The following is a 26,719-nucleotide window of genomic DNA, read 5'->3' on the forward strand; positions in this document are numbered from 1 at the left end:
GGTGTCTTGTAACTGGTGATATCCTTCATTCCTATCCACACTGAAGCAGGATCACTGGAAGATAATTTTTTCCTGAGCTTGTCAAAATAATTCCCACTCTGATCTCCTTTTCCAGTGTGTATTTGGCCTGTTTGTACAAGACTTTATCCCCTTTTCTGTAAGCATATTTGGCCTGACGGAGCTGTCTGAGTTTTGCAGTGAACCATGGTTTGTCATTGTTGTAGATTAGATGAGTCCTGTTAGGAATGCACATATCCTCACAGAAACTGATATATGATGTTACAGTCTCTATGAGCTCGTCCAGATTGATGGCAGCGGCTTCAAAAACAGTCCAATCAGTGAGGTCGAAACAGGCTTGTAGATCCTGCTCTGTTTCGTTAGTCCATCTTTTAACAGATCTTAATACAGGCTTTGCAGACTTAAGTTTCTGCCTGTAGGACGGAATAAGATGAACCAAACAGTGATCAGAGAGTCCTAAAGCTGCTCGTGGAACCGAGTGATATGCGTCCTTTATCGTTGTGTAACAGTGATCCAATATATTACTGTCTCTGGTGGGACATGTGATGTGCTGTCTGTATTTTGGCAGTTTGCTGGAGAGATTTGCTTTATTAAAGTCCCCGAGAATGATTAAAACAGAGTCCGGGTGTTGTTGTTCATTCTCTGTGATCAGATCAGTGAGTTTCTGTAAAGCTGTGCTCACGTGCGCTTGCGGTGGAATGTAGACACTCACGAGAATGAACGAGCAGAACTCCCGCGGCGAATAGAACGGCTTGCAGTTAATGAAGAGCGTTTCTAGATCTGAGCAGCACATCTTCTTTAACACAGTTACATCTGTACACCACCTCTCAGTGATGTAAAAGCCGCCGCTGCGCGATTTCCCCGTTGATTCCGCGTCCCGATCTGCTCTGATCAGCTGGTAATTAGACAGATGAATCGTGCTGTCCGATATGTCGCCATTCAGCCAGGTTTCCATGAAACACAGGGCAGCAGAGTTAGAAAAGTCCTTGTTTGTCCGGGAGAGCAGAAGGAGTTTGTCCGTTTTGTTGGGTAGAGAGCGGAGATTCGCCAGAAGGCTGCTAGGCAACACCGTTCGAAATCCGCGCTGACGAAGCTTCACGAGCGCTCCCGCTCTCTTCCCCCACCTGCGCCTCCTGTAGCGTTTGACCAGAGCTACGGCTCCGCCAACTACAATGTCCAGCAAAACGTCAAAAAAATCTAAATCCGGTAAAAGATTTTGTGGTGTGTTCTGCCGAATGTTCAGCAGGTCATCCCTGGTAAAACTGATCGTATTTGAAAAACAAAAAACAGGAAAAACAAACAAAAACAGTACAAACACTGGAGAGCAACGCACAATAGCTGCCATCATCAGTGCCATTATTCTTTTTTTTAAATGTACATAATTTTAGGTAAACTAGGACTTTTTTGCCATTGAGATGAGAAATACATACAGTGCCCTCCGTAAGTATTGGAACAGTAAAGACAAAATTGATCTTTCAATTTAGATTTTTGATTTATAGCTATATATCTGTGTGATTTGATTTATAGCTATATATCTGTGTCATTGCTGATATTTCTTATGAAACTGTAGGTCTTTTTCTTTGGAGAAAAATCTAAGCATGAGGCTTAAGCAAAAGTCTCAAATTGCTCTCCATGTAACCTCATTGTGGTCTAGACAAAACAATTAAGGCATTAAAAAGATCTCTTTGGTGATTCTTCTTTTCTATTGGGTTTTAATGTTATCGTCTGAGAGTATTAGGTGAACTTTGGGTCAACAAACCGTGAAGGGATTACAGAGTCCAGTATCAATGGCTTTGACCTCATCTAGAAACAAAGCCACTCTTCTAATCGGCTTCATCTTTGAATGCAGTCCTCTGTCTCAATAGCAAACTCAGCTGATGGCAGTTAGTGCTGGGTCATTACATCCAATGCAGAGCTCCAACAAAGCCTGATTCTGCCGCTGGCATGGGTAGAATAGCTGCTAGTGAAAGACGCCCTGTTCGACTCAGTGCTGGAGTGGAGGATTGGCATCAGATCTCGCCAGCTGTTGTCCTCCACCGGGCGGCGGCGGGGGTTGGGTATGATGATAGCTCTTAAAAACCTTAAATCACCCAACACCACCCACTATTCCTCATCCTGTCAATGCATCACCCCATCTGATGTGTTTAGACCCAGTCGTCTTCTCACTTTATGACTGTAGAACGTCAACACTTGTGCATATGTCTGCCATTGATGCGGTGGCCAATGCGGTCGAGCTTTCAAACACGCAGAAGAGGATAATTGACAGATTGATGAAATTTAAGCAATTGCACCCAGTGAGCTGCGCAAACCGATCCGCCTTATTCCGAAAACACACTTTAGATTTTTTCTGTCCAAATTACAGCTTCAGTGAAGCTGTCATGTCAGCTACCACAAGAAATCAGTTTTTTAGGAGAACCAAAGAATAGGAATTTCTTGAAAGCAAAAGTAGCTTGTCCTGTCTTTGAGAAACATTTTAATGTAAAATAGCTATTTGTGAATTACAATGTTCAAATGATCAAATGTGTAACATAGGTTTGTTCTTGTTGCTTATGTTCATAAGATGGGGTCCTATGTATGCAAATATATAGGGTAGTTTTTCAGTGTTTTTGATATAAAATCTCTTATGCTCACCAAGGCTGCAATTATTTGATCAAAAATAAAGTAAAATATGTAATATTGTGAAATATTATTGGCATTTAAAACAACTTTTCTATTTCAATATATTTTAAAATGTAGTTTATTGCTGTGATGCAAAGATACATTTTGATCTTAAATTTTCTGAAGGCAAGAGTGTATCTGTCCAATGCAGGTAAATTCAAACTTATACACATTATGAGTTTGAGACTGATTCGTGAGTCTTGATTGATTTATTAAATGGATAAATCACCCAACACTGACAATTCTTCCTTTAATTACTCATGTTGTTCCAAACCCGCAAGAACTTCATTCATATTCGGAACATAAATTAAGATATTTTTGTTTGAAATCCGAGAGCTTTCTGACCCTCCATAGACAGCGATGCAACTGGGCTCAGAAAGGTAGTAAGGACATCGATAAAGTAGTCCATGTAAGTAGTCCATGTAACATCAGTGGTTCAACCATTTTTTATGAAGCTAAAGAGAATACTTTTTGTGCAGAAAGAAAAATACTTTTGTATGCATGTGTTGTGGTACACTTGTGAACAAGCGTTGAAAACTGACACGGAAGAGAAGAAATTGTTGAATAAAGTCATTATTTTTATTTTCTTTGCACACAAAAAGTATTCTTGTAGCTTCATAACATTAAGGTTGAACTACTGGTGTCACATGGACTATTTTAACGATGTCCTTAGTACGTTTCTGGGCCTTGAACGTGTCAGTTGTGTCGCTGTCTATGCAGGGTCAGAAAGCTTTCGGATTTCATCAAAAATATCTTAATTTGTGTTCCGAAGATGAACAAAGGTCTTACGGGTTTGGCACGACATGAGGGTGAGTAATTAATGACATAATTAAAAATTTTTGGTTGAACAGCTTATAAGTACTTCCGTTTATCACATTTCGTTAAACTCATCTTATGTAAAACTTTTGAATAAAAACCTACGGAAGCTTGTATCTCTCATGGAATAAAAAAAAAGATAATTGCAACTTTTCATCTCACATTTTTGGAATTTGTTTGGAAGTCAGAATTGCAAGGTCTAAACTCAGAATTCTGACTTTTTCACAATTCCGAGTTTACATCTCACAATTCTCAAAAAACACAAATTCTAACACAAATCTGACTTTTTTTCGCACGATTACTATTTTTTATCTTATATTTCGAAATTTTCTTCTCAGAATTGCAAGAAAAAAGTCAGAATTGTGAGATAAACTGTTGCATTTACCTTTATTTTTTAATTCTGTGGCAGAAATTAGCTTTCATTAGAGCCAGTTCTCAAATCTACAGAAAAAAATAATGCACATGCAGGTCCCTAAGTCATTGTCAGCCAAACCAGATGCAGGCAGAACTGTGAAAACTGGCTGAATGCTTGAGTGGAGTGGTTTGTCCCAGAGACAGTGGAGCACAGAAGCAGTCATTAGTCTTTTAGCGAGTGTGTAGATGTTACCGACCGGCAAGCCAAACGTCTGTGTCAGCGGTATCTGCCTCTCCCTGTGGACAGACACTTTGATTGGACAGACTGAACGCACAACATGGCACTGGAAAAACATGATTATACCCTCATATTGTAACAGAGAGAATTAGTTCCAGGTTTTACTCAGTGTTGTCTTTATGATTTATCATCCACTGGAATTGGATCTCAAATATTCCATATTTGAAAATATAGTTAGAGAAGTGGAAACCTCAATCCCTGTCATGCAAGATGTGTATGAAATACAGCCTCTCATAAACTGGGGGAGAAGTGAACCGATCAATCTTATTCATGGGATCTCATTCCTCAGCCAGAGTGATGATAATTCTCTCTGACTGATCAATCCCATAGCTGCAGAGCAAGCTGATCTCATGGATTTTCTGGGCTGTGGTAAAATGGCCCTGTATGTAAGAACAAATCAGTGTTTAAGAATGAATCACTTTAATGTGCTGAATCATTTACAGAAGTCACTTGTGAAGCATGCAACTGTAAATAGCATCTTGAAGGTTACCTGTTTTTAATATTGTTCGTGAACTTGTTCATTCTTTATTCTGATTGACTGAATGAGAAGGGACATGTAATTCCTTGAGTTCGTCATGTGAGTCAGTCTGGTTTACAAGGTGATAAAGGATATGGGATAATAGTGATTGTATAAAAATGAATGATGATACAATTAAGACAAAAGGATGTTACTGAACCTTTTTTTAAGAATCATTTGAGTGACTCACTCATAAAACTCAAAAGATAATCATTGCCACCTACAAATCTGCTTATCTTACTTGAGAAAAGGTAGTCTCAACTTTAGACGTCACGCCCATGGACCGGATGGCGGATGCATATGCCACACAAAATTAGAAACACTTTGAGAGATTCAAAGTCGTCATCCGATTGGTTGAATTCTACAGTATTTCCGGGAGATGTGTGTGTTGCGTTCTTTAACGTTCTACCTGGAAACAAAGATGCTGTGATGCCAAAGCCCCTCATAGAAGAAGACAACTGTATAGTTAGACTAGTTAGACATAGACTCTTTATTAGAATACGTCCCGAAGTTTTACCTACTGATCTGTTATTGTGGTGACATTTCCATGCCCCTAAACATGGCACGGCACAAAACATGATTGGTTGCTTTACCTGTCAGTCATATGGCCTCGGTTCCTAGACCATCTGTCCTTAAGGTTACTGCACACTGAGTCCGAAATTTTCGCACATTAAAAAAAAAAATACGACCTCACTTTGTGTCAATCACGTTTGCACACTGCCTCCGAAACTTTCGTCCGTCAAAAAAAATTTGGATCAGGTTAAATTTTCTGCGTTTTCGCATCTGTAGCATGCATTTTGATAGGAAAGGATGGGGAATACGAAAAAAAAAAAGAAAAACGCGTTGCGAAAATTTCGGACTCAGTGTGCAATGACTGAGGTCTGGCTATGCAAGACTAGAGAAAAGGGTAACTGAACGAATGAGTGAATGAATCTGAGCGAATCTTCTCGAATATAAAACACTTTAGTATGTTTTTACTCAGATTTTTCCACCTTAAAATACAAGACTTTTGTGTCACAGTTGAAGAACATTTTTTTTCTAGCAAGATCTGGCAACACTAAAGAGTCAAAACATAACTTGTTCCCTCTACACAAAAAACCACATGAACATGAGAGATTGCATGCTTTTGGCATCTGCATTAGCAAGCATGGCTAATAACAGTCAAATCCTTGGTGTCAGAGAAATGGATCTTTATTATGTCACACTGACATGTTGTTATTCAAAGGCACAGTCTTGTACAATAAGACCATGTTTAACGCAAAGGATATATTTTGTTGTACAAGCCTGCCGTTATAGTCATGTAGTATCAGGGAGACAAATGCCATCTATCTCCACTCCTCTTCTCACAGCTGCATCTATGTCAGTTTGATAGCTACTCTTTCCGTTAGCAACTTTTTCCTCCCTGTCCAATTTTTCCAGTTTCCAATGACTCTCTCTCTTTTTCTGTTTCTGACTCACTTTTACTGTTTCCCTCCAGTCTAAACAAATGTGTAAAAAATGTGTCTTTCCCCCCTTGTATCCTTTGATACGATCATGTTAGCATTTAATCCAGTCATCGTCTGCTAATGGCCTACATTATTCCAGCTCAACATATTTCTTTTCACATCCAATTTCCATCTCAGGCTGATGTCAGCTGTATATACTTGTGTTGGCCATCGTCCTGGGTGGCAGCGGTGTGAATTACAGCGCCTCGTGCCAGGCGAAATACACGGCGTGTTTTGCAATTACGCTATTTTTATTTGTTATGCTAATTGAGCCGTTTAAATGCTTAAGTTACTCCAGCAATGTGTTTTCTCATACCGTGGGTGACATTGTTATAGTAAAGTCAATTTTCAAGTTTGCGAACAATCTCTTCTGTATTTGTGTTTTCCCATTCGCCCGGAGATCGACTCACGATTGCGCTAATGCTTTGGCCTCATTTTTGCTGCATATTTATAAATATCTCTGAGAGGATCCAGATGGCCGTCAGGGTGGGCTTTGCAAGTTCACCCATTCCATGTTGTCAGTATTGTAACAGTTGTGCTGTACCCACTCCCTTTATTGCTTAAATAGCTCTGTGACTTCAAGGGTCCTCGGTTTAAGTTCACGTCTTAAATATTCAAGCAGGCTGTTATGTTACAGCTGAGTGAATTGAAGTCAGCAGTATAAGCAGGAAAGTCATTTACCTCATGATGGATTGTGTCCATATACTGCAATATTCTAATGAAAAGGACTTGTGCATCTGTTGGTGTGTGTGTGTGTGTGTGTGTGTTGCATATACATTGTGGTGTTAAATGAAGTGCAAAAGCTTACTTAAAGCTGGGTGTGGTTAGAGGTTGCATTAATCTGTCTTTCCTAAGAAAGCTTGCACAATCTTCTCAGAGAACAATTTATTTAGTGAACTAAATTAATTATCTGAAGAAAATATGAATAGTGCAAAACTCATTGAGACGGTGTTATGATGTTTTGGTGGCTGATCAGTGGTTGCTTTGTGGTTACTAAGGTGTTTTACTGTAAATCAGATCACTTAGAAGAGTAATATATAATCTCTCCTCAATTAGACATGTGGTTGTGGCATTATTCATGTCTATATCACTGATTTTGTGTAATGAATGTTTGTTTTTCTTCTTGCACCTCCTCTAATTTGCAGTGTGATTTTATGTGTTTTTAATGGGATCACATTTGAAACTGTGTATGTTCAGGAATGTGACAAACAACTTTTAAGACCCAAGAGCTTTTCTATCTTAGCCTGATGTTTGTAATAATTCTTCTTGATTATAGTTTAACACAGTGTTTGACACAAATCAGAATCAGAATGAGCTTTATTGGCCAAGTATGTTTACACATACGAGGAATTTGTTTTAGTGACAGAAGCTCCACAGTTCAATAGAGAATCAGCAACAGGACAGGACACAGATAATAAAGAATAATACAAATATACAAATAGGCAATGTACAAAAACAGCAAAAACACAATATATAATATAGACAATTATGTGTGTACAGGTCTGATATGTGCACATTTGAAATGAAAAAAAAAAATTAGATAAATAAAAAAGTAAGCAAGTGTGGTGAATAAATAATAGAGTTGTGTGTTCCGTGTTTTATTGTCAAGTGTTCATGAGATGGATTGCCTGAGGGAAGAAACCGTTCCTGTGTCTGGTCATTCTGGTTCTCAGAGCTCTGTAGCGTCGACCAGACGGTAACAGTTCAAAGAGGGAGTGTGCTGGATGTGAGGGGTCCAGAGTGATTTTACCAGCCCTTTTGCTCACTCTGGATAAGTACAGTTCTTGGAGCGTGGGGAAGGTTGAACCAATGATTCACTCAGCAGTCCGGACTACCCTCTGTAGTCTTCTGAGGTCAGATTTGGTAGCTGAGCTGAACCAGACAGTTATTGAAGTGCAGAGGACGGATTCAGTGATGGCGGAGTAGAACTGTTTGAGCAGCTCCTGTGGCAGGTTGAACTTCCTCAGCTGGCGAAGGAAGTACAACCTCTGCTGGGCCTTTTTCACAATAGAGTCAATGTGATTTTCCCACTTCAGGTCCTGAGAGATGGTGGTGCCCAGGAATCTGAATGACTCCACTGCAGTCACAGTGCTGTTCATGATGGTGAGTGGGGGGAGTGCCTGGGGGTTTCTCCTGAAGTCCACGATCATCTCCACAGTTTTAAGCGTGTACAGCTCCAGGTTGTTAAGACTGCACCATACAGCCAGCTCCTTAACCTCCTGTCTGTAAGCAGACTCGTCACCATCCTGGATGAGGCCGATCAGTGTGGTGTCGTCTGCAAACTTCAGGAGCTTGACAGAGGGGTCTTTAGATGTGCAGTCGTTGTTGTAGAGGGAGAAGAGCAGTGGGGAGAGAAAGCAGCCCTGAGGAGCTCCAGTGCTGATGGTTCGAGTGCTGGATGTGGATTTACCAAGCTTTACTAACTGCTGTCTGTCTGTCAGGAAGCTGGTGATCCACTGACAGACAGAGGTGGGGACAGAGAGCTGAGGTAGTTTGGGCAGGAGGAGGTTTGGAATGATAGTGTTAAAGGCCGAGCTGAAGTTCACAAACAGGATCCTCACATAAGTCCCTGGTCTGTCCAGATATTGCAGGATGAAGTGCAGTCCCATGTTGACCGCATCATCCACAGACCTGTTTGCTCTGTAGGCAAACTGCAGGGGCTCCAGTAAGGGTCCAGTGATGTCCTTCAGATAAGCCAAAACCAGTCTTTCAAATGATTTCATGGCCACATATGTTAGAGCCACAGGTCTGTAGTCATTAAGTCCAGTAATTTTGGGTTTCTTTGGGACGGGGATGATGGTGGAGCGTTTGAAGCATGAGGGGACTTCGCACAGCTCCAGTGATCTGTTGAAGATCTGTGTGAAGATGGGGGCCAGCTGGTCAGCACAGATTTTTAGGCAAGCTGGTGACACACCGTCTGGGCCTGATGCTTTCCTTCTTTTGTTCTTTCTAAAGACCTGGCACACGTCATCTTCACTGATCTGAATTGTAGGTGTGGGGGAGAGGGGGGTTGCTGGAGGTGTGAATGGTTGTGTGGAGAGGTGTTTAGGGCGGGTGTGGGGTGGTTTTTCAAACCTGCAGTAGAACTCATTCAGGTCGTCTACCAATTGTTGATTCTCCAAAGTGCTGGGGGGGATCGTGTCTTGTAACTGGCGATATCTTTCATACCTTTCCACACTGAAGCAGAATCACTGGGAGAGTTTGTTCCTTAGCATGCCAGAATAATTCCTCTTTGCCACTCTGATCTCCTTTTCCAGTGTGTATTTGGCCTGTTTATACAAGACTTTATCCCCTTTTCTGTAAGCATCTTCTTTGGCCTGACGGACCTGTCTGAGTTTTGCAGTGAACCATGGTTTGTCATTGTTGTAGGTTAAATGAATCCTGGTAGGAATGCACATATCCTCACAGAAACTGTGAAAAATCTATTTCTTGAGTAAAAGAAATCAATTTCTTGAGTAAAAGAAAAATCAATTTCTTGAGTAAAAGAAAAATCTATTTATTGAGTAAAAGTATATACAGGTGCCCTAATAAATTGTTACTTCAGTAAAAGTATTAAGTACTCTTTTTTAAATTTTACTCAAGTAAAAGTATAAAAGTATTAGATTTTTTATTGAACTTAAGTATTAAATGTAAAGAGTACTGATCGATGAATGTTTATTTTTGAAATTTGAATTTATATACTTTTTAGATTAAATCATTTTATATTATATATTTTATATAATCCTACTACTCAAAATACCTAGACCAGGGGGGCTTGTCATACATTATCAAAATAAAATATATATAACTAAAATAAAACTAAAATAAAAACAATTAAATATACATTTAGGTTACTGACACTTCATGTGTACACAAGTGAAAATGAAACATTTAGGAGGAAAAACAAAATGTATTGACAAACAATATATTAATAAGCCAATGTCACATAGGGCAAAATGTATCTAATTTTAAGAAGAACGCTGTGCAAACATACTAATTTGAAACTCATTTGAAACTGTTTTGTCAGCAGGGATGATGCATGGCATTAATTTGCGTTTTTTTGTTATTTTTCGGTTTTACCTAAAACCTTCCCTGTTGAGGTGATGTACAAATGTGAACATGTCCACATTCAAGCATTTCATATAGAGGGTTTAAACAGCTCACCCTTTTACAGCAGATTTAGTTCACAAACAACTGATAGTCGTGACATAGATATGATTTTCATTCACAATAATAAATCCTAAAATTCTGCATTAGTTAGTTAATTAGTAAGTTGTTGACTTGAGAAGAGATGAATCACTCATCTGAATCGCAAATAAATTGTTCAGTGCAGTTTGTGAACTGATTTAACAGGCTCATTGAAAAGAATCAGCTCACTCATTAATCGAACACCGTTATCGCATCTCGGAGCAAGTGACGATTTCTCCAGTTCAAAACTACATATTTTTAAGAAATGTAGTGGAGTAAAAAGTACTCAAGAAAAAGTAAAATAATAATCATTTACTGTCCACCACTGGTTACTCATGTCTGATTGTATTTATTTTTCTGCCTGCAGTTCCAAAGAACGATCAGCGAATCATGGATAAAGCCAAAATGGCAGTGAAATCATCAGGCTTACAGCGCTCCAGTTCAGATGCAGGGAAAGATCGTGGCGAGCACAGAAAGCCTCCCTCCGGTCTCGTCCGTCCCTCCGCCGGTACGGTTAATTCCTTCGGTTACAAGAAAACCATTCCAACTACCGGCACAGCCACTGTGCTAACAACTAGTGGAAACACCATCTCTGAAAACTCTGTGATTGTCAACAAAACTCCTAAAACCTCTGGTATCCCAGTGAAACCCTCTACCGGTGGGGTAGGTGGAGGACGCAAGACCAGTCTTGACGTGTCGAACTGTGATCAAGGTTTCATGGCTCCGAACGCACGCAACAACATCCAGTACCGTAGTCTCCCGAGACCCGCCAAGTCCAGCACTTTGAGTCTGACGGGAGGGCGGCCGGGTGCTCGTCCCGTCAGCAGCAACATGGACGCTGGTCTGCAGGGCCTAAAAACAGTCCCCGCCCCGTCTAGACTGAAGGAACCAGGCAGTGTGAAGAGCTCCCATCGGGCCAGTACTGGAGGGTGCACTCCAGTCAACCAGACAGACCGGGAGAAGGAGAAGGCCAAAGCCAAGGCGGTGGCGTCTGATTCTGAGTGCGGCGGAGGCGGCCCGCTAAAGAATGGCACATTAACAACACAGAGCGCGCTGGAGCCTCCTTCCAAACTACTGGGGCTTCGGCAGCCATCCAGCCTGGGCAAATATTCAGAGCTGCCCTCTCCCAACTCTCAGAGGTGAGATGAACCTCCTCCACATAGCTATTTATTAAACCTCTCATCTGCTCTGATTGGCTGTGGTTTTTCGCATTCACACAGTGTTGTTCTTTCAAAAAGGACAGAAAAATGCTTTGAAATTAACTAGAAATGTAGCAAAGTGACACTTCTTCAGTTTCATCTATACTAAAACACTTATTCAGTATCCTGTAATAAGGTTCTTATGGGTTTTTATTTAAATTTTAGCATAATATGTGGATTTTTGAAACTGTGTGACATTTTCAAAATGCCCCCCCCCCCATCAACCTGTGTTCAGTAATTGAAATAAAAATGAAATATAAAAATTAAATGAAAACCTAAAACACTTGAATGAGAAATGTTCAAAATGTTACTAAAATTTATTGAACTATGGATTTCTTTAATTATTACTTGAATAAAATTACTGAACCTGAAAACTAAAAAAACAAAAATAAAAACCCTTATTAGACATAAGTTAAAAACATGACAAAAACAAATAAAATAATAAAACCTGAACTGAAATTTAAATAAAAACGGAGAATATTTAAATACTGAAAGAGTACTGGAAATAATAATTTTAATATCATAATATTTTATGTCATACTTAAGGTATAATTCATTAATTATTTAAACTGTAAATATGTTGCTGTGGTAGAGATGTGCACCCATTTCACATTTTCCATGATAACCATATATATTATTGATATAACCAATATAATGTAACCATATAACAAATTATATAACAAGCATGTTATTGAAAAAAAAAAACTAAGTTGTTCTTTAATGTTTTTGATGTGATAATTGTAGTGACGTGTTTTAAAAAATCCTGATTTTCTTGATTTTTAAAACTTGGGAATGAAAAAAAATTAGCTTTAAGCACTCTTAAAAATTATTAAAATACCTCTCTTTAATTACAATCAAAAATTGAAAGGTGCTATAATCTGTACTTAATTTTTTAAAATTATTTTATTTATTTATTCTTTTAAAAATCAGCCATATATCTTCATATTTTTCATGTTTATCTTTGTCATTGACATTTTTATTGTGTGAGTTATTTGTTCGTCTAGTTTTGAACTCACCCGTGTATCATGGCATTCACAGGCCATCCAGTGCCAGATCTCTGCCCAAACCTGCTCACCTGGCCAAGGTCAACTCCAACAGCCTGGACTGTGGGATAGTTAACGTGGAGGACCAGCTTCCTCCCAAAGTGCCGCCCTTCTCCAAATTAAAAGAACTATCAGGAATTAGCAGCACAAGCTGTCTGACGCCCAGCCCGGCTCCAATCCTCAACGTCAACTCCTCTGAGTGCTTCTCCAGCGCTACCGTGGGCCGAGGGGGCAGCGCTGGCGGATCTCCCTCGCTCTACCCCCGCCTCTCTGGGCTGCACCGTAGCATGGAGTCCTTGTCGCTGCAGATGAGTGTGTCTCCTGCAGGGGGCGGCATAACGGAGCCCAGGCCCAGACATGAGGACAGAGGGACGGATGGTGGCTGGTCAACAGGAAGCAGGGTCTCGCTCACGCTCACGACAGACAGGTGAGGCCTCCTGTCTGTGCTCACTTGAGCTATGCTAGTCTACTCCTAAACACTGTAAAAATTTGCTTACACATTTCAGATTTGAAGGAAAATGGACTAAACATGTTCCACTCAGTGTTGTAATTATAGTTTTTCAAAATCAAAACGCAGATCTCCCCCTCTTGCATGATAATTAACATGGAGTAAAACCCACAAAAACGTAATGTAATATAATATTATATAATATAATTATAATATAATATTGTTTTTACATTGTTATATTCATAATAGCCTTCATATGGCTTGTTTCTAATCATGTGTTATATCGTAAGTTATCTAATCATAAGTTATATTTATTTAATAAAACATTAGAAAGTAACAAGATGACAACTATTATTATGTCATTGTTTTATTATATTTTAAATTCAACAATAATTAGCTCTCATATGATACATTTTATATACAGTCATGGCCAAAAATATCAGCACCCTTGGTAAATATGATCAAAGAAGGCTGTGAAAATTAATCTGCATTGTTAATCCTATTGATCTTTTATTTAAAAAATTCACAAAACTTTAACCTTTCATTGGATAATAAGAATTTAAAATGGGGGAAATATCATTAAAAAAATAAATGTTTTTTTCTCAAATAAACATTGGACACGATTATCGGCACCCCTACCTCAAATTCTTATGAGTAAAATATCTCTGAAGTATATTCCCATTCATATTCACAATTTTGAGCACTCCAGGGTGATTATGAACATGAAATTATCCAGCCATGGCTTCCTGTTTCACAGAAATATAAATACAAGGGAAAACAAAGCCCAAATTCCCTTAATCATCCATCACAATGAGAAAAACCAAAGAATATATTTCTGATGTGCAGCAAAAGATAATTGAGCTTCACAAATTAGTGAAGTGGCTTTAAGAAAAGAGCTAGAGCAGTGAAAATTCCCATTTCCACCATCAGGGCAATTATTAAGAATTTCCAATCAACAGAAAATGATACAAAACTGCCTGGAAGAGGACGTGTGTCTATATCGTCCTAATGCACGGTGAGGAGGAGAGTTTGAGTGGCTAAAGACTCTCCAAGGACCACAGCTGAAAAATTGCAGAAAATAGTCTCGGGGTCAGAAAACCTTAAAAAAAAATTGTCAAACAGCACCTACATCACCACATGTTGTTTGGGAGGGTTTCAAGAAAAATCTTCTAGCTCATCCAAAAACAAACTCCAGCATATTCAGTTATCAGACACGACTGGAACTTCAAATGGGACTGGCTTCTATGGTCAGATGAAACTAAAAAATTAGATTTTTAGCAGCAAACACTCAGGATGGGTTTGGTGAACACAGGGATAAAAAGTACCCCAAGTGTACAATGAAATATACTGCTGTATTTTTGATGTTGTGGGCCTATATTTCTGCTGGAGGTCCTGGACATCTTGTTTAGACACATGGCATCATGGATTCTATCAAATACCAACAGATAAAAAATCAGTAAGTGACTGACTCTGTTAGAAATCTTATAATATTGTCACAGCCATATCACCCTGCAGCCCAAGACTAGTTGCCCACTGAAGCTAAGCAAGATTGAGCCTCGTCAGTACCTGGATGGGAGACCTCCTTGGAAAACTTGGTTGCTGTTGGAAGAGGTGTTAGTGAGGCCAGCAGGGGGTGCTCGCCATGTGGTCTTTGTGGGTCCTAACGCCCCAATTATAGTGACAGGGACACTATACTGTAAAAAGCACCGTATTTCGGATGACACGTTAAACCAAGGTCCTGACTCTGTGGTCATTAAAAAAAATTCCATGGCACTTCTCGTAAAAAGTAGGGCTGTAACCCCGGTGTCCTGGCCAAATTGCCTCCACTGGCCCTTGTCAATCATGGCCTCCTAATAATCCCCATCCATTGACTGGCTTTATCTCTCTCTCCTCTCCACCTGTAGCCGGTGTGTGGTGAGCCCACTGGTGCCGTTGTACTGTGGCTGCCGTCGCATCATCCAAGTGGTGGTGGTTGAGGAGAGACCCCCCCCCACATGATTGTAAAGTGCTTTGGGTGTACAGCAATACACAATAAAGCGCTATATAAATGCATCATTCATAATGGGCCATGTTTGGATCTTCCAACCGTACAATAATCCAAACACAAACCTCAAAAACAACACAAAAATGGGTCACTGAGCACAAAACCAAGCTTCTGCTGGCCATTTCAGTCCTCTGACCTGAACCCTGAAAATGAGTGAGGTGAACTGAAGAGAAGAAGCACCGTCATGGAGCTGGGAATCTAAAGGGTCTGGAGTGATTCTGGATGAAGGAATGGTCTCTGATCTCTTGTCAGGTGTTCTCTAGCCTCATCAGGCATTATAGGAGAAAATGTAGAGCTGTTAAACTGACTAATGGAGGTTTCAAAAAGTATTGAATAAAAGGGTGCCGTTAATTGTGGCCAATGTGTATTAGAGAAAAACATTTATTACATAATGATATTTCCCCCCATTTTAAATTCTTATTATCCAATGAAAGGTTAGATTTTTGCAGATTAATTTTCACAGCCTTCTTTGATCATATTTACCGATATTTTTTTATTTTAAGAATCATCCATACATATTATATATAGTGTACGGATGAACATTATATTATATTATATTTAGAAACAAAAATTAGAAACAAACCAAATGATGTCTTTTATGAATTCATCAGTAACTGTGGTCATTTCCTGTCTCTGGCCTAAAACAGCAGCCCTCCCACATAAATGACCAAAACGAACATATTCTGTGGTGTGTTTAAAGCAGCAGCTCATCGCTGGGTGTGCCAGTGGAAACATCTAAAATCAGCTCACTCTTCCTGTTATACCGAGGTTATTTTCACCACAAGGTTGATGCAGCTCTCTGCCACACATGACCTCTCTGTTTTTATGTGGCTTCCTTTATAAAAACCACCACCAAATTTTGTTAACACTAGTCATATTAAAACTGGACAAAAGCTCACGGCCTTAATCTTGCTCATTATTTATATTGGGTCGCAGTGCAGGCCGCCGCAGAGCTGAAGGCTAATGAGGGTCAGGAGTCAGGAAATCTCCCATTTGTTTAATTCAACTTTAATAACGTTTCAATTCAGCGGCTCATTTCCCTCCATCACAGCTCTGATTGTTTCTTCACTGGGGAGTTTAATGAAGGCTCGGCTATATCTGTTGCACAGAATCTAGTGTCCATAAGAGTTTGATGATGTATTCCTTTATAAAGTCTCACTCAGGGCTGTCCTGTGTGTCCAGAGAAGTCATTCTTCACAGTGCTGTTTCTCTAAATATGTATATGCATATATGTATACAAATATATATATATATATATATATATATATATATATATATATATATATATATATATATATATATATATTAGATACACACTCTCTCTCTATGTATGTATATATATACGCACACACTGTATACAGACATTGGCAGATGTAAACATGTTATAATGGTAGACATTGTAAACAGACTATTATATGGGACTACTGATATAAACTTCTTATAATTTATATGTGCAATAAGTAGAACAATTGCAACATAAAGTGGAGATAAGGTTAGAAAGCATGAAGCTTGTGCTGTCAGAATGCCAGTCTGTCAAGACCAAATCAAGACGCAACCTATAGCAACGCCCTATAAATGATGTATGAAGAGCTGGAACTGGCCTCAATGTTTCTTGTGTGTCACATGCATATTTGAGCTTCTTCTTTTCCTGTTAATGTCAGTTGGCAAACCCACTTAACCCACTTTTGTTTTGGTCAATGTGACTCCGCCCACTGTCAATTTACCCAATTGGATTTAGGTACCCCAGGTTGCCAGTTGATGGAAAACGCTGCGTGTTGCAGCCATGGAAGCCAGCAAACAAACTGGTTCAGAGATTGCAGATTCTACCTGACCTAAAAAGCCTCTGCATCCATCTAAAAAGCTCTATGACCAGAGGCAGATTATTGTCATTTGTGTTTGTTCATGTTGCATGCCCTCAATCTGGCAACCCATATGAGCGTCGAGTCTGAGGAGAAGCAACTCAACTGTTTTGAATTTAGAACACATTACCCATTTCAACTGCTAGCTATCAATATTACATACTGCACTTTTAAATATAAATCTATGCTGTTTTTTTTTTATCTGTTTTGTTTTCTACCAATGTCAGATCTCTTGAAAAAGTAACTGCACACCTTCCCTCAGTGATTATCAATTAAAGTCATTCTTAGCTTACACACTGCACTTTAATATTTAGCTTCTTGATCTTCTTACAGCACATTTGCACTCGGTTCACATCCAGCAAAGCAGAACAATTGCCTATTATGTTAACACTGTGATTATATCTCTGCTAATAATCCCTCTGACTGAACTACTAATTGCTCATTTTGCTTTACAAATTACTGTGATCTATTTTTGGAGTCTGATCTCTTCATTTCCATGCATAAGCGTCCTGTCATTTAAATAATGTCCTATTTCTCACTTTCTCGTTTCTCATTCTCTCTCTCTTTTTTCTTTCAGCTCACAAAGGGACAGAAATACTCTCCCAAAGAAAGGCCTAAGGTACTTATCATTTCACTTCACCTCCACTGCTTCATGATGGTGCTCCTCTTGATGGGGCAAACAGTTTGATCTGTTGTAATAAATATGAACTAACGGTGCACCCTCATGTTCCATCAGCCAACACATTTCCTCGCAGGCTGAGGAGGACAGCAAAGAGAGACGTCACTCGCACACTATAGTGAGCCTGACTGAGACCAACAGCCCGCCGCAGTTCCCTTCACCCATACTGACAGGAAAAACACCACTGACAAGCATCAGTAAGTGACTGAACACTTCAGAGTCTCAACTCTGATGACTGAGCGTTTCTGGAACATTCTCAAGATGGATAATTGATTATTAATTTCAGTGAGTTTGATCGCTGTAAAAATATGGTTTATTTTCAAATTTATTTTTAACCAAATATTTTCTAAAGAACATGTATTTTAAAGACAGCATTAAACAGCATTTGTTAATCAACTTCCATCATTTTAAATATATTTTTTCTATACGAAACATAATTAATGACTATTTATTAATTAAAATATTTGTATATAAAATACTTTTATTTACTTTTTTAAAATTTAATTAATAAAAGTTTTTTGTAGAAATGTAAAATATATACGTACAATTTTTAGAACACTGTTAAATTTCATAATTATGAGAGAAGTAGAATTAATGGATACTTTTATTTATGTATAAATTATGAATATTTTTAATATATATATATGATATATAATTTCTATAATATATGAGTTGAACAGAATTAATGATTATTTATGTATTAATGAATTTATGAACAGTCTTTTATAAAATACTTTATATTTTAGAAGATAAATAGATTTATATTTTAGAAAATATTTTAGAAATAAAAATTAAATATATAATTAACATTACACAAATGCATTAGGAATTTGATCGCTGTTAAAAATATGGTTTATTTTAAAGTTTCTCGCATATTTTTACACTCTTAACAAAAAATATTTTAAAGACAGAATTAAATAACATTTAGAATGCATTTAACTTTAATAATTTGAAATATATTTCTGAGTGAAACAAATTACTGGCTGTTTTTTTTTATTTATAACAAAAAATTATGAAGGGTTTATTTATATATATATACTGTGTGTATATATATATATATATATATATATATATATATATATATATATATATATATATATATATATATATATATATATATATATATATAAGACAGCATTAAACAACATCTAGAATGCTTTTAACTTTCATAAATTTAAATATTAATCAGAATTAATGGCTATTTTGTAATGTTATATTTGCATGTTTATTTTATATTTATATTTGCATTTCAAGCATTTGTCTTTGTCTGTGTCAGGCAGTATGCATTGTGCTGGGCACCTTTATCTGTTTTATATCATATATAACCTCTGGCTCCCTCTGCTGTCTGTTATGTGCAGTAGCACCCACTCCCACCTCAGGAACGCCAAGAATGACCAGATCCAACAGCATCCCCACTCATGAGGCCAGTTTTGAGCTGTATCAGGCCTCTCCGCTGGGCAGCACCTTATCGCTCGCTGAGCGGCCCAAGAGCATGATCCGATCTGGCTCCTTCAGAGACAGAGACGCCGGTGATGATGGTGAGACTCTGGATTCACACAGTTCAGTCTACTTGGGGAGTATAAATGAAATATCTGGACTGGTAAAAGTTGCACATTCGAATCCCACAAGGAACAAATATATCACCATTGTTGCCTTAAGCCTTGAATAAAAAGGACTCTAATGTTTTGCTAAAATAAACAGGTACATCTCAAAAAATCTGAATATCGTGAAAAAGGTCAATATTCTTTGTCACTCATTTCAGAAAGTGAAATCCATATATTATATAGATTCATTACACATAGAGTGACATATTTCAAGCCTTTATTTCTAGAATTGTTGATGATTATGGCTTACAGATAAGGAAAACCCAAAATTCAGTGTCTCAAAAAATTTGAATATTACATAAGATCAATAAAAAAAAGGATATTTTAAACATAAATGTTAGGCGTCTGAAAAGTATGTTCATTTCTATGCACTCAATACTTGCTTTGGCCTCATTTTGCATGAATTACTGCATCAACGTGGCGTGGCATGGAGGCAATCAGCCTGTGGCACTGCTCAGGTGTAATGGAAGCACAGGTTGCTTTGATAGCGGCCTTCAGGTCATCTGCATTGTTGGGTCTGGTGTCTCTCATCTTCCTCTTGACAATACCCCATAGATTCTCTATGGGGTTCAGGTCAGGCGAGTTTGCTGGCCAATCAAGCACAGTAACACCATGGTCACTGAACCAGCTTTTGGTACCTTTGGCAGTGTGGGCAAGTGCCAAGTCCTGCTGGAAAATGAAATCAGCATCTCTGTAAAGCTTGTCAGCAGAAGGGAGCATGAAGTGCTCTAAAATTTCCTGGTAGATGGCTGCGTTGACTGTGGTCTTCAGAAAACACAGTTGACCAACACCAGCAGATGACATGGCAGCCCAAATCATCACTGACTGTGGAAACTTCACACTGGACTTCAAGCAACATGGATTCTGTGCCTCTCCACTCTTCCTCCAGACTCTGGGACCTTGATTTCCAAATGAAATGCAAAATTTACTTTCATCTGAAAAGAGGACTTTGGACCACTGAGCAACAGTCCAGTTCTTTTTCAGCCCAGGTAAGACGGTTCTGACGTTGTCTCTGGTTCAGAAGTGGCTTGGTAGCCCTTTTCCTGAAGACGTCTGAGCGTGGTGACTCTTGATGCACTGACTCCAGCTTTAGTACACTCCTTGTGAAGCTCTTCCAAGTGTTTGAATCAGCTTTGCTTGACGGTATTCTCAAGCTTGCGGTCATCCCTGTTGCTTGTGCACCTTTTCCTACCAAAATTATTCCTTCCAGTCAACTTTGCATTTAATATGCTTTGATACAGCACTCTGTAAACAGCCACACCTTTCAGTAATGACCCTCTGTGACTTACCCTCTTTGTGGAGGGTGTCAATGTTCGTCTTCTGGATCATCTCAAAGTCAGCAGTCTTCCCCATTATTGTGGTTTCAAAGAACAAGAGATACCCGGAATTTATACTGTAGGGATGGTCATTAATTGAAACTCAAATGTAAATATTCTAATATTTTTAAATACTGATTTTTGACTTTCATGAGCTGTAAGCTCTAATCATCAAAATTAAAACAAAAAAAACTTTTGAAATGTTTAACTTTACATGTAATGAATCTAAAATATATGAAAGTTTCACTTTTTAAAATGTTACAATAAAAAAAAAACTTTTTTACGATATTCTAATTTTTTGTAGCGATGTAAACTATACTGTATCTGATTCAACCATGGGTGGCGCCAGAGAATTTTGAATGCAGGAGCTGAGGGGGTGCTAGATTATTGACAGGGGGAGCTGGGCAATTAATAGTAAATATGACAGGTTATAATTTTTCATATGAATAATAAAATCACCCAATCGATGTTGTAACATTTTATTACATGGTTATTTGACTCATCACATTTTGTTTTGTTTTTTTGTTTTGTTTTTTGCCGTTCACTCTGACGTTAATTTTGATGAATATGCATTGTACAGGCACATATGTCAACTGTTTATGAGTGTGGGAGCATTATCGAGGCCGACTCATGCAGTGTCTGTCAAATTCAGCGCGTCACAACAATGAACCGGCCCACAGACATAAGAAATAAATCTAGAAAAGCTTGAAATGTTGGCTATATTATTATATGAACCAATTAAAATAAAACCAACTATTCTTTAATTATGCAGTCTGTTTGAAAAGGTGCATTTCTCTATTAATTGCACGTACATTACTCATAGCCACTGGTACGTCAAGCAAGCTCGTGACAGACAAATACCATGCAAAGATCGCAACTTTCCCATCGCCCCAGTGCAAATTCGCTGACCTTGGTACCCGCAGGGACCAGAGGTGAATACATCACTGCTGGAAATAGCCAAGCCGCTGTTCCTTTCCCCACGGAAATCGGAAGGGATTTCGACATTCAATGAAAAGATTGCTTCGAGTCTTTCCTATTTGTTTTTACAGCTTGACAGTAATGACAGGGAAGAGAGCCTTCCGGAGAAAGGTGCTACGGAGGCCACATCCTGCCCGAAGGGAGGTAACATGTGGAGACACTGATATGGACTGACCCAGGCCAGGGGCGGTACTACATACGGAATGGGACTCTGAGGCAGGTCCTACCTAGGAGTAGGGAGGAGAGCTGCCAGCAGAGCCAGACAGAATGTTATGTCAAAGGAAAGACATGGGTTTACAGAGAGGGAAACCTTACCTTGGAAGAATACATATATGGGATTACCCATAGGGAATCAAGCCATATGGACACCTAGCCCAGTACAGGGGCTGACCGGAGACCCAGACAAGCTAACACCAATACTGGGCCTGGCGTCAGACTGCTCCACCCAGTCTGACTACCGAGGGTGCTGGAGGAACTCCACCAGGGTTCGCCGTCCGCGCTCGCATCCCCGGGTGAGGGGGAATGGCGCAGCAAGCGTGACACCGGCCAGCTCTTCCCGCCATTTACCTGTTACCCAACACACGGGAAGAAACTGTCTCAACGCGGAGACTGTAAAACCTTGCAAATGTGTTCGGTGACGCCCAGCCCGCAGCTCTACAGATGTCTGGCAGAGAGGTGGCGTGCGCCAACGCATAGGAGGAGGCAACACTTTGTGTGGAGTGAGCCCTCACCCCCAGGGGGCACGGCTCGCCTTGGGATTGGTACGCCAAGGCGATGGCATCCACTATCCAGTGGGCCAACCACTGCTTGGAGACAGCCTTCCCTTTCTGCTGACCTCCGTGGCAGACAAAGAGCTGCTCAGATCTTCTAAAGCTCTGGGTGCGGTCCACGTATATGCGCAGCGCTCTTACGGGACACAGCAATGCCAAGGCTGGATCTGCCTCCTCTGAGGGCAGTGCTTGCAGGTTCACCACCTGATCGTGGTGGGCATGTGGGAACCTTGGGCATGTATCCAGGCCGGGGTCTCAGGACAACGTGAGAGTAGGCCGGCCCGAACACAAGGTACTCTTCGCTCACCGAAAATGCTTGGAGGTCCCTGACCCTCTTGATGGAAGTGACCGTGGTCAGGAGCGCTGTCTTAGCAGACAGAAACTTCAGCTAAACTGAATCCAGTGGCTCAAAGGGACTCCTCTGAAGTCCAGCCAGGACAACGGAGAGATCCCAGGAGGGCACCAAGGGTGACGTAGGAGAATTTAACCTCATGGCACCCCTCAGGAACCTCACGATGAGATCGTGCTTTCCCATTTTTGCATCGTGATGGGCCGCGATAGCAGCCACATACACTTTCAAGGTGGAGGGTGACAGCCTGCGCTCCAACCTCTCTTGCAGGAAAGAAAGCTCTACTCCAATCGTGCATCTTCGGGAGTCTTCTCTGAAGTGGTCTCATATGAAGCAACCCGAGTGGCGTGACTGCAGCTGTGGATGCCATATGCCCCAGGAGCCTCTGAAACCGTTTCAGCGGAACCACCGTCCTGCCTCTGAAGGAACTCAGGCAGTTCAGCACTGATTGGGCGCGCTCATCCGTGAGATGTGCCGTCATGCTCACAGAGTCTAACTCCACACTGAGAAAAGAGATTCTCTGCACAGGGAATTTTTCCCAGTTGACCCAAAGTCCCAACTGGCTGAGGTGCCGGAGCACCAGGTCCCTGTGACCGCACAACTGTTCTCGCGACCGGGCCAGAATGAGCCAGTCGTCGAGATAGTTGAGGATCCTGATGCCCACTTCCCGTAACGGGGCAAGGGCGCCCTCCGTGACCTTCTTGAAGACACGGGGGGACAGGGAGACCCCGAAGGGGAGGACCCTGTACTGCCATGCAAGTACAGGGTCCCTCGAACGCAAACCATAGGAACGGTCTGTGTCGAGGAAGGATCGAGACATGAAAGTAAGCGTCCTTCTGGTCGATCGCTGCAAACCAATCCCAGGGCTGGATGCATTTGATAATGCGCTTCTGCGTCAACATCTTGAACGGGAGCTTGTGCAGGGCCCGATTCAAGACTCGCAGATCCAGGATTGGTCGAAGGCCACCACCTTTCTTGGGCATGATGAAGTAGGGGCTGTAAAACCCCTGCCTCATCTCGGCTGGAGGGACCGGCTCGATTGCATCCTTTGCCAGGAGGACATCAATCTCCTCACGCAAGACAGGTGCATCTTGGACTGCCACCGAAGTCTAATGAACGCCACTGAACTTGGGAGGTCGCCTGGCAAACTGAATCGCGTAGCCGAGTCGAATTGTGCGAATGAGCCAGCGGTATGGCCTGGGCAGCGCAAGCCACGCCCCCAGACACCGTGCAAGTGGCACCAAAGGAACAACCGACGTACCCGCAGTGGTGCAGCGAAGAGGAGTAAGGCTGGATGGTACAGAAGGCGCTGCGTTCTGAGTCCCTGGGGGGACTGGCCAGAGGCGTGTGGGGAGGCACTACGTCCCCGAACCACACTCTCTTGGCCGTTGGCAAGATGGGTTGCGGGCGAGAGTGAGGAGGCAGCTCGTCGCACACTGTCAGCCCGCGAACCTGAGAACCTGGAGGAAAAGGAAATTGCTCTCTCTTTGAGAAGGTTGGTACCGCTGGCCCTTTAGCCAGCAGCGGAACAGAAACAAAATGTAACACAGGATTTTCCGCCCGGTCGTCTCCTGGAAAAAAGCAAAATTCCACATCTCAGGGTTGCCCGCGTCAGGGCCGCTTCGTCGACTTCCTGGAGGACTTGGGACGTAGGGGGCGCCGCACTCCTGCGAGAGGCTCGACACGCCGGCCTAGGCATCGAGTTCAGCACGGTCAGAGCAGCTCTGGAGGATGCAGGAGGGCGCCCACGGCGACGAGCAGACTGAGGCCTGGCCCTCGGGGCAGCCGTGGCTGATGGAGCATCCCACCAGGGCAGGATGTGCTGGATCGCCTCGGCATGCAAGGCAGAGACGGCCTGGCCCACAGCACTGTAAGCTGTGGCCGCGAAAGTTGCCGTCAGCTTACAGGCTTTGGAGGGGAGACGTGGACAATTCCTCCAAGTGGCCCGCAACCACTCTCTCCACCTGGGGAATGTGAATGACAGATAGGGAACTAGGGGTGTTGAGGGTGCTGCAGCACCCCCCGCAGCAGAGCTGGGTCTAAGGGGGGGCAATACCCCCAGATTTTCCTTGTGCCCCTCCAGATTCTTCTTGTGCCCCTCGATCATCCCCAGGATACTTAATTTTTGTGATAGTTTTATGATTAATAAAATATTAAAATGACCAGAAATATACCTAATGCGGTTGTATTTTTTCTGCGTCCTTACAATTCCCGCCTTACTGACAGAATTTCATGTGAAATGTTCACGTGATATTACTGTAATTTTAAATTGCGACTTGTAAAAACCACTCCCGTCCTCGTCCTTTTTATGAGTCGTTTTCCGAAGCTTTTTCCGGAAAACGACACCGACAGTCACATAACAGCTCTGTACTTGCGCTCTAGTCAAACACGCTCAAACCACTGTCTATTAACTACGTACAGCATAACGTTTTGGGCAAGTACCATGTTATGTCATAAAATATTTTAAAAGACTGAATTTGTATTTAACCTGATCACATGTTTAATACATTTTAAGTTTAATTATAATGCCGCATGTCCATGATTATTCAAACAACGAAGAAATTATACAGCGAGCAAAGAACATTACATTTTCAAATAATAGGCTATAATAACTGAATTCAGTCTAGCGTGAGTGTGAGCACTCTAAAAAAAAACGCTCCAGTTATAATAAGTGAAGCTGTTTGCAGTGTAGGATGAATGAATCTCTTATTTACTTTATCTGCATTTTGTTGTTTCTGATGAGAGAACTCTCCAAAGTGCATAATTCAGTCAGTGAGTGCAGGCACTGACCAAAACTTCGTTAAGTAAAATCCCCTTAAATAATAGAAATACTAAAGAAAAAATTGAAAACTAAAAGCACAAATATATATTCGTTCTCATAACTCTGTCTTCTTTAATTTGTATGTTCATCTATAAGAGTTTGGGCTGTTTAACATTAGGATTTTGTGTAAAATCCCCCACCGTGGCCCCGCCCTGCAACATCAAGCCCCTCCCCCCATCATCCCCCAGATAAAATATGTTCCCACGGCTATGCCATTACTGTGGATATGGCGAGTCAGCATCGGCATTTGGCAACTCATGTTTGCAGCCAACACTGAGAAAGCACTAGTTTAGTAATAAATAATAGTTAATAAAAATTTCTTCTTTTTCCCAGACGCATTCATAATCATTATGTTTGCAATGCTTTGCGGCAAGCTTTATGCGTGTACTTGAGCGTGGAATTGGCTTTAATACGCAAGTATGCCTAGCTTATATTAAAGGATGGTTTAGTAGGTTATTTTATTAACCAATTTAACATAAAAGTGCGACTAGCTGACTAGAAGAATCTTTATGTGGGCACAGGCCTAAGTGATCTTTTGTTTTTGCATGGTGGATGGATAAAAAATCCCATAGAAGGAACTCAAGCACCTGCTAGCCCCTCCCTAGCGCCGCCCATGGATTCAACAACTGATAATACAACAGGATGGGTACAATAAATCAGATTTTGCTGAAATTTTGCTTTTAAGCTCACACTTGTGTTTTTTTCTCTCTCTGTCCACCTGCAGTTCATGGCTCAGTGCTCTCACTGGTGTCTAATGCGTCCTCCAACTACTCCTCAGTAAGTATCCCAGCACTTTTCTTCCCTCCAGAGCTTCACACACGTGTGTTATGGCGCTAGACTGTCACGAGTGCAGCCTGCCGCTCGGCTGGAACTGCCCATCTGGTCCTGTTGATTTATTGGAGCCTCACAGCAGGGAGACTAGAGAAGCTTTCTCTGCTTTCCTTACTGAAAATGGAGCTGTTACTTGAACTGCTGCACGTGACTGGGTGCTGATGTGAGCTACAGCTTGTACAAAAAACAGATTCATAGTATGAACAAATCAAAAAAGTCATAGCATTATGAGATTTAAAAATAAAAATGTGCCAGATATGTATTTCATTCATATATATATAGTTAGTGTGTATGATTTGATTATTTTCCCCCACAGAATTTAGGTAAGCTGAAAGCAAATTCAATTTGCTTCCTTTTGCAGAGGACAAGTGTAAACACACTTATGTTTATTTATTTAGCTTTGACGTCTTTGCACTATGAGATATTAAGTCTTTATTATGCTGCAGTTCAAAAGCACAATATTTGT

General features: G+C 40.7%; 1 protein-coding gene across 1 annotated transcript in view; it reads left to right on the forward strand.

Moving 5' to 3' along the window:
• Window positions 1-26,719, forward strand: part of LOC306860317 (neuron navigator 1-like) — a gene marked incomplete at its 5' end in the record, with an annotated part of 140,624 nt that overhangs the window by 93,712 nt on the left and 20,193 nt on the right. Inside the window, 6 exons of the mRNA XM_079401954.1 lie at window positions 10,680-11,451; window positions 12,550-12,981; window positions 17,483-17,524; window positions 17,642-17,781; window positions 18,943-19,122; window positions 26,147-26,199. Of these exons, the coding sequence (XP_079258080.1) occupies window positions 10,680-11,451; window positions 12,550-12,981; window positions 17,483-17,524; window positions 17,642-17,781; window positions 18,943-19,122; window positions 26,147-26,199 (1,619 nt within the window). The remainder of the gene's footprint in view (window positions 1-10,679; window positions 11,452-12,549; window positions 12,982-17,482; window positions 17,525-17,641; window positions 17,782-18,942; window positions 19,123-26,146; window positions 26,200-26,719) is intronic.

The sequence above is a fragment of the Barbus barbus genome (assembly GCF_936440315.1).
Source record: "Barbus barbus genome assembly, chromosome: 41".
Lineage (NCBI taxonomy): Eukaryota > Metazoa > Chordata > Actinopteri > Cypriniformes > Cyprinidae > Barbus > Barbus barbus.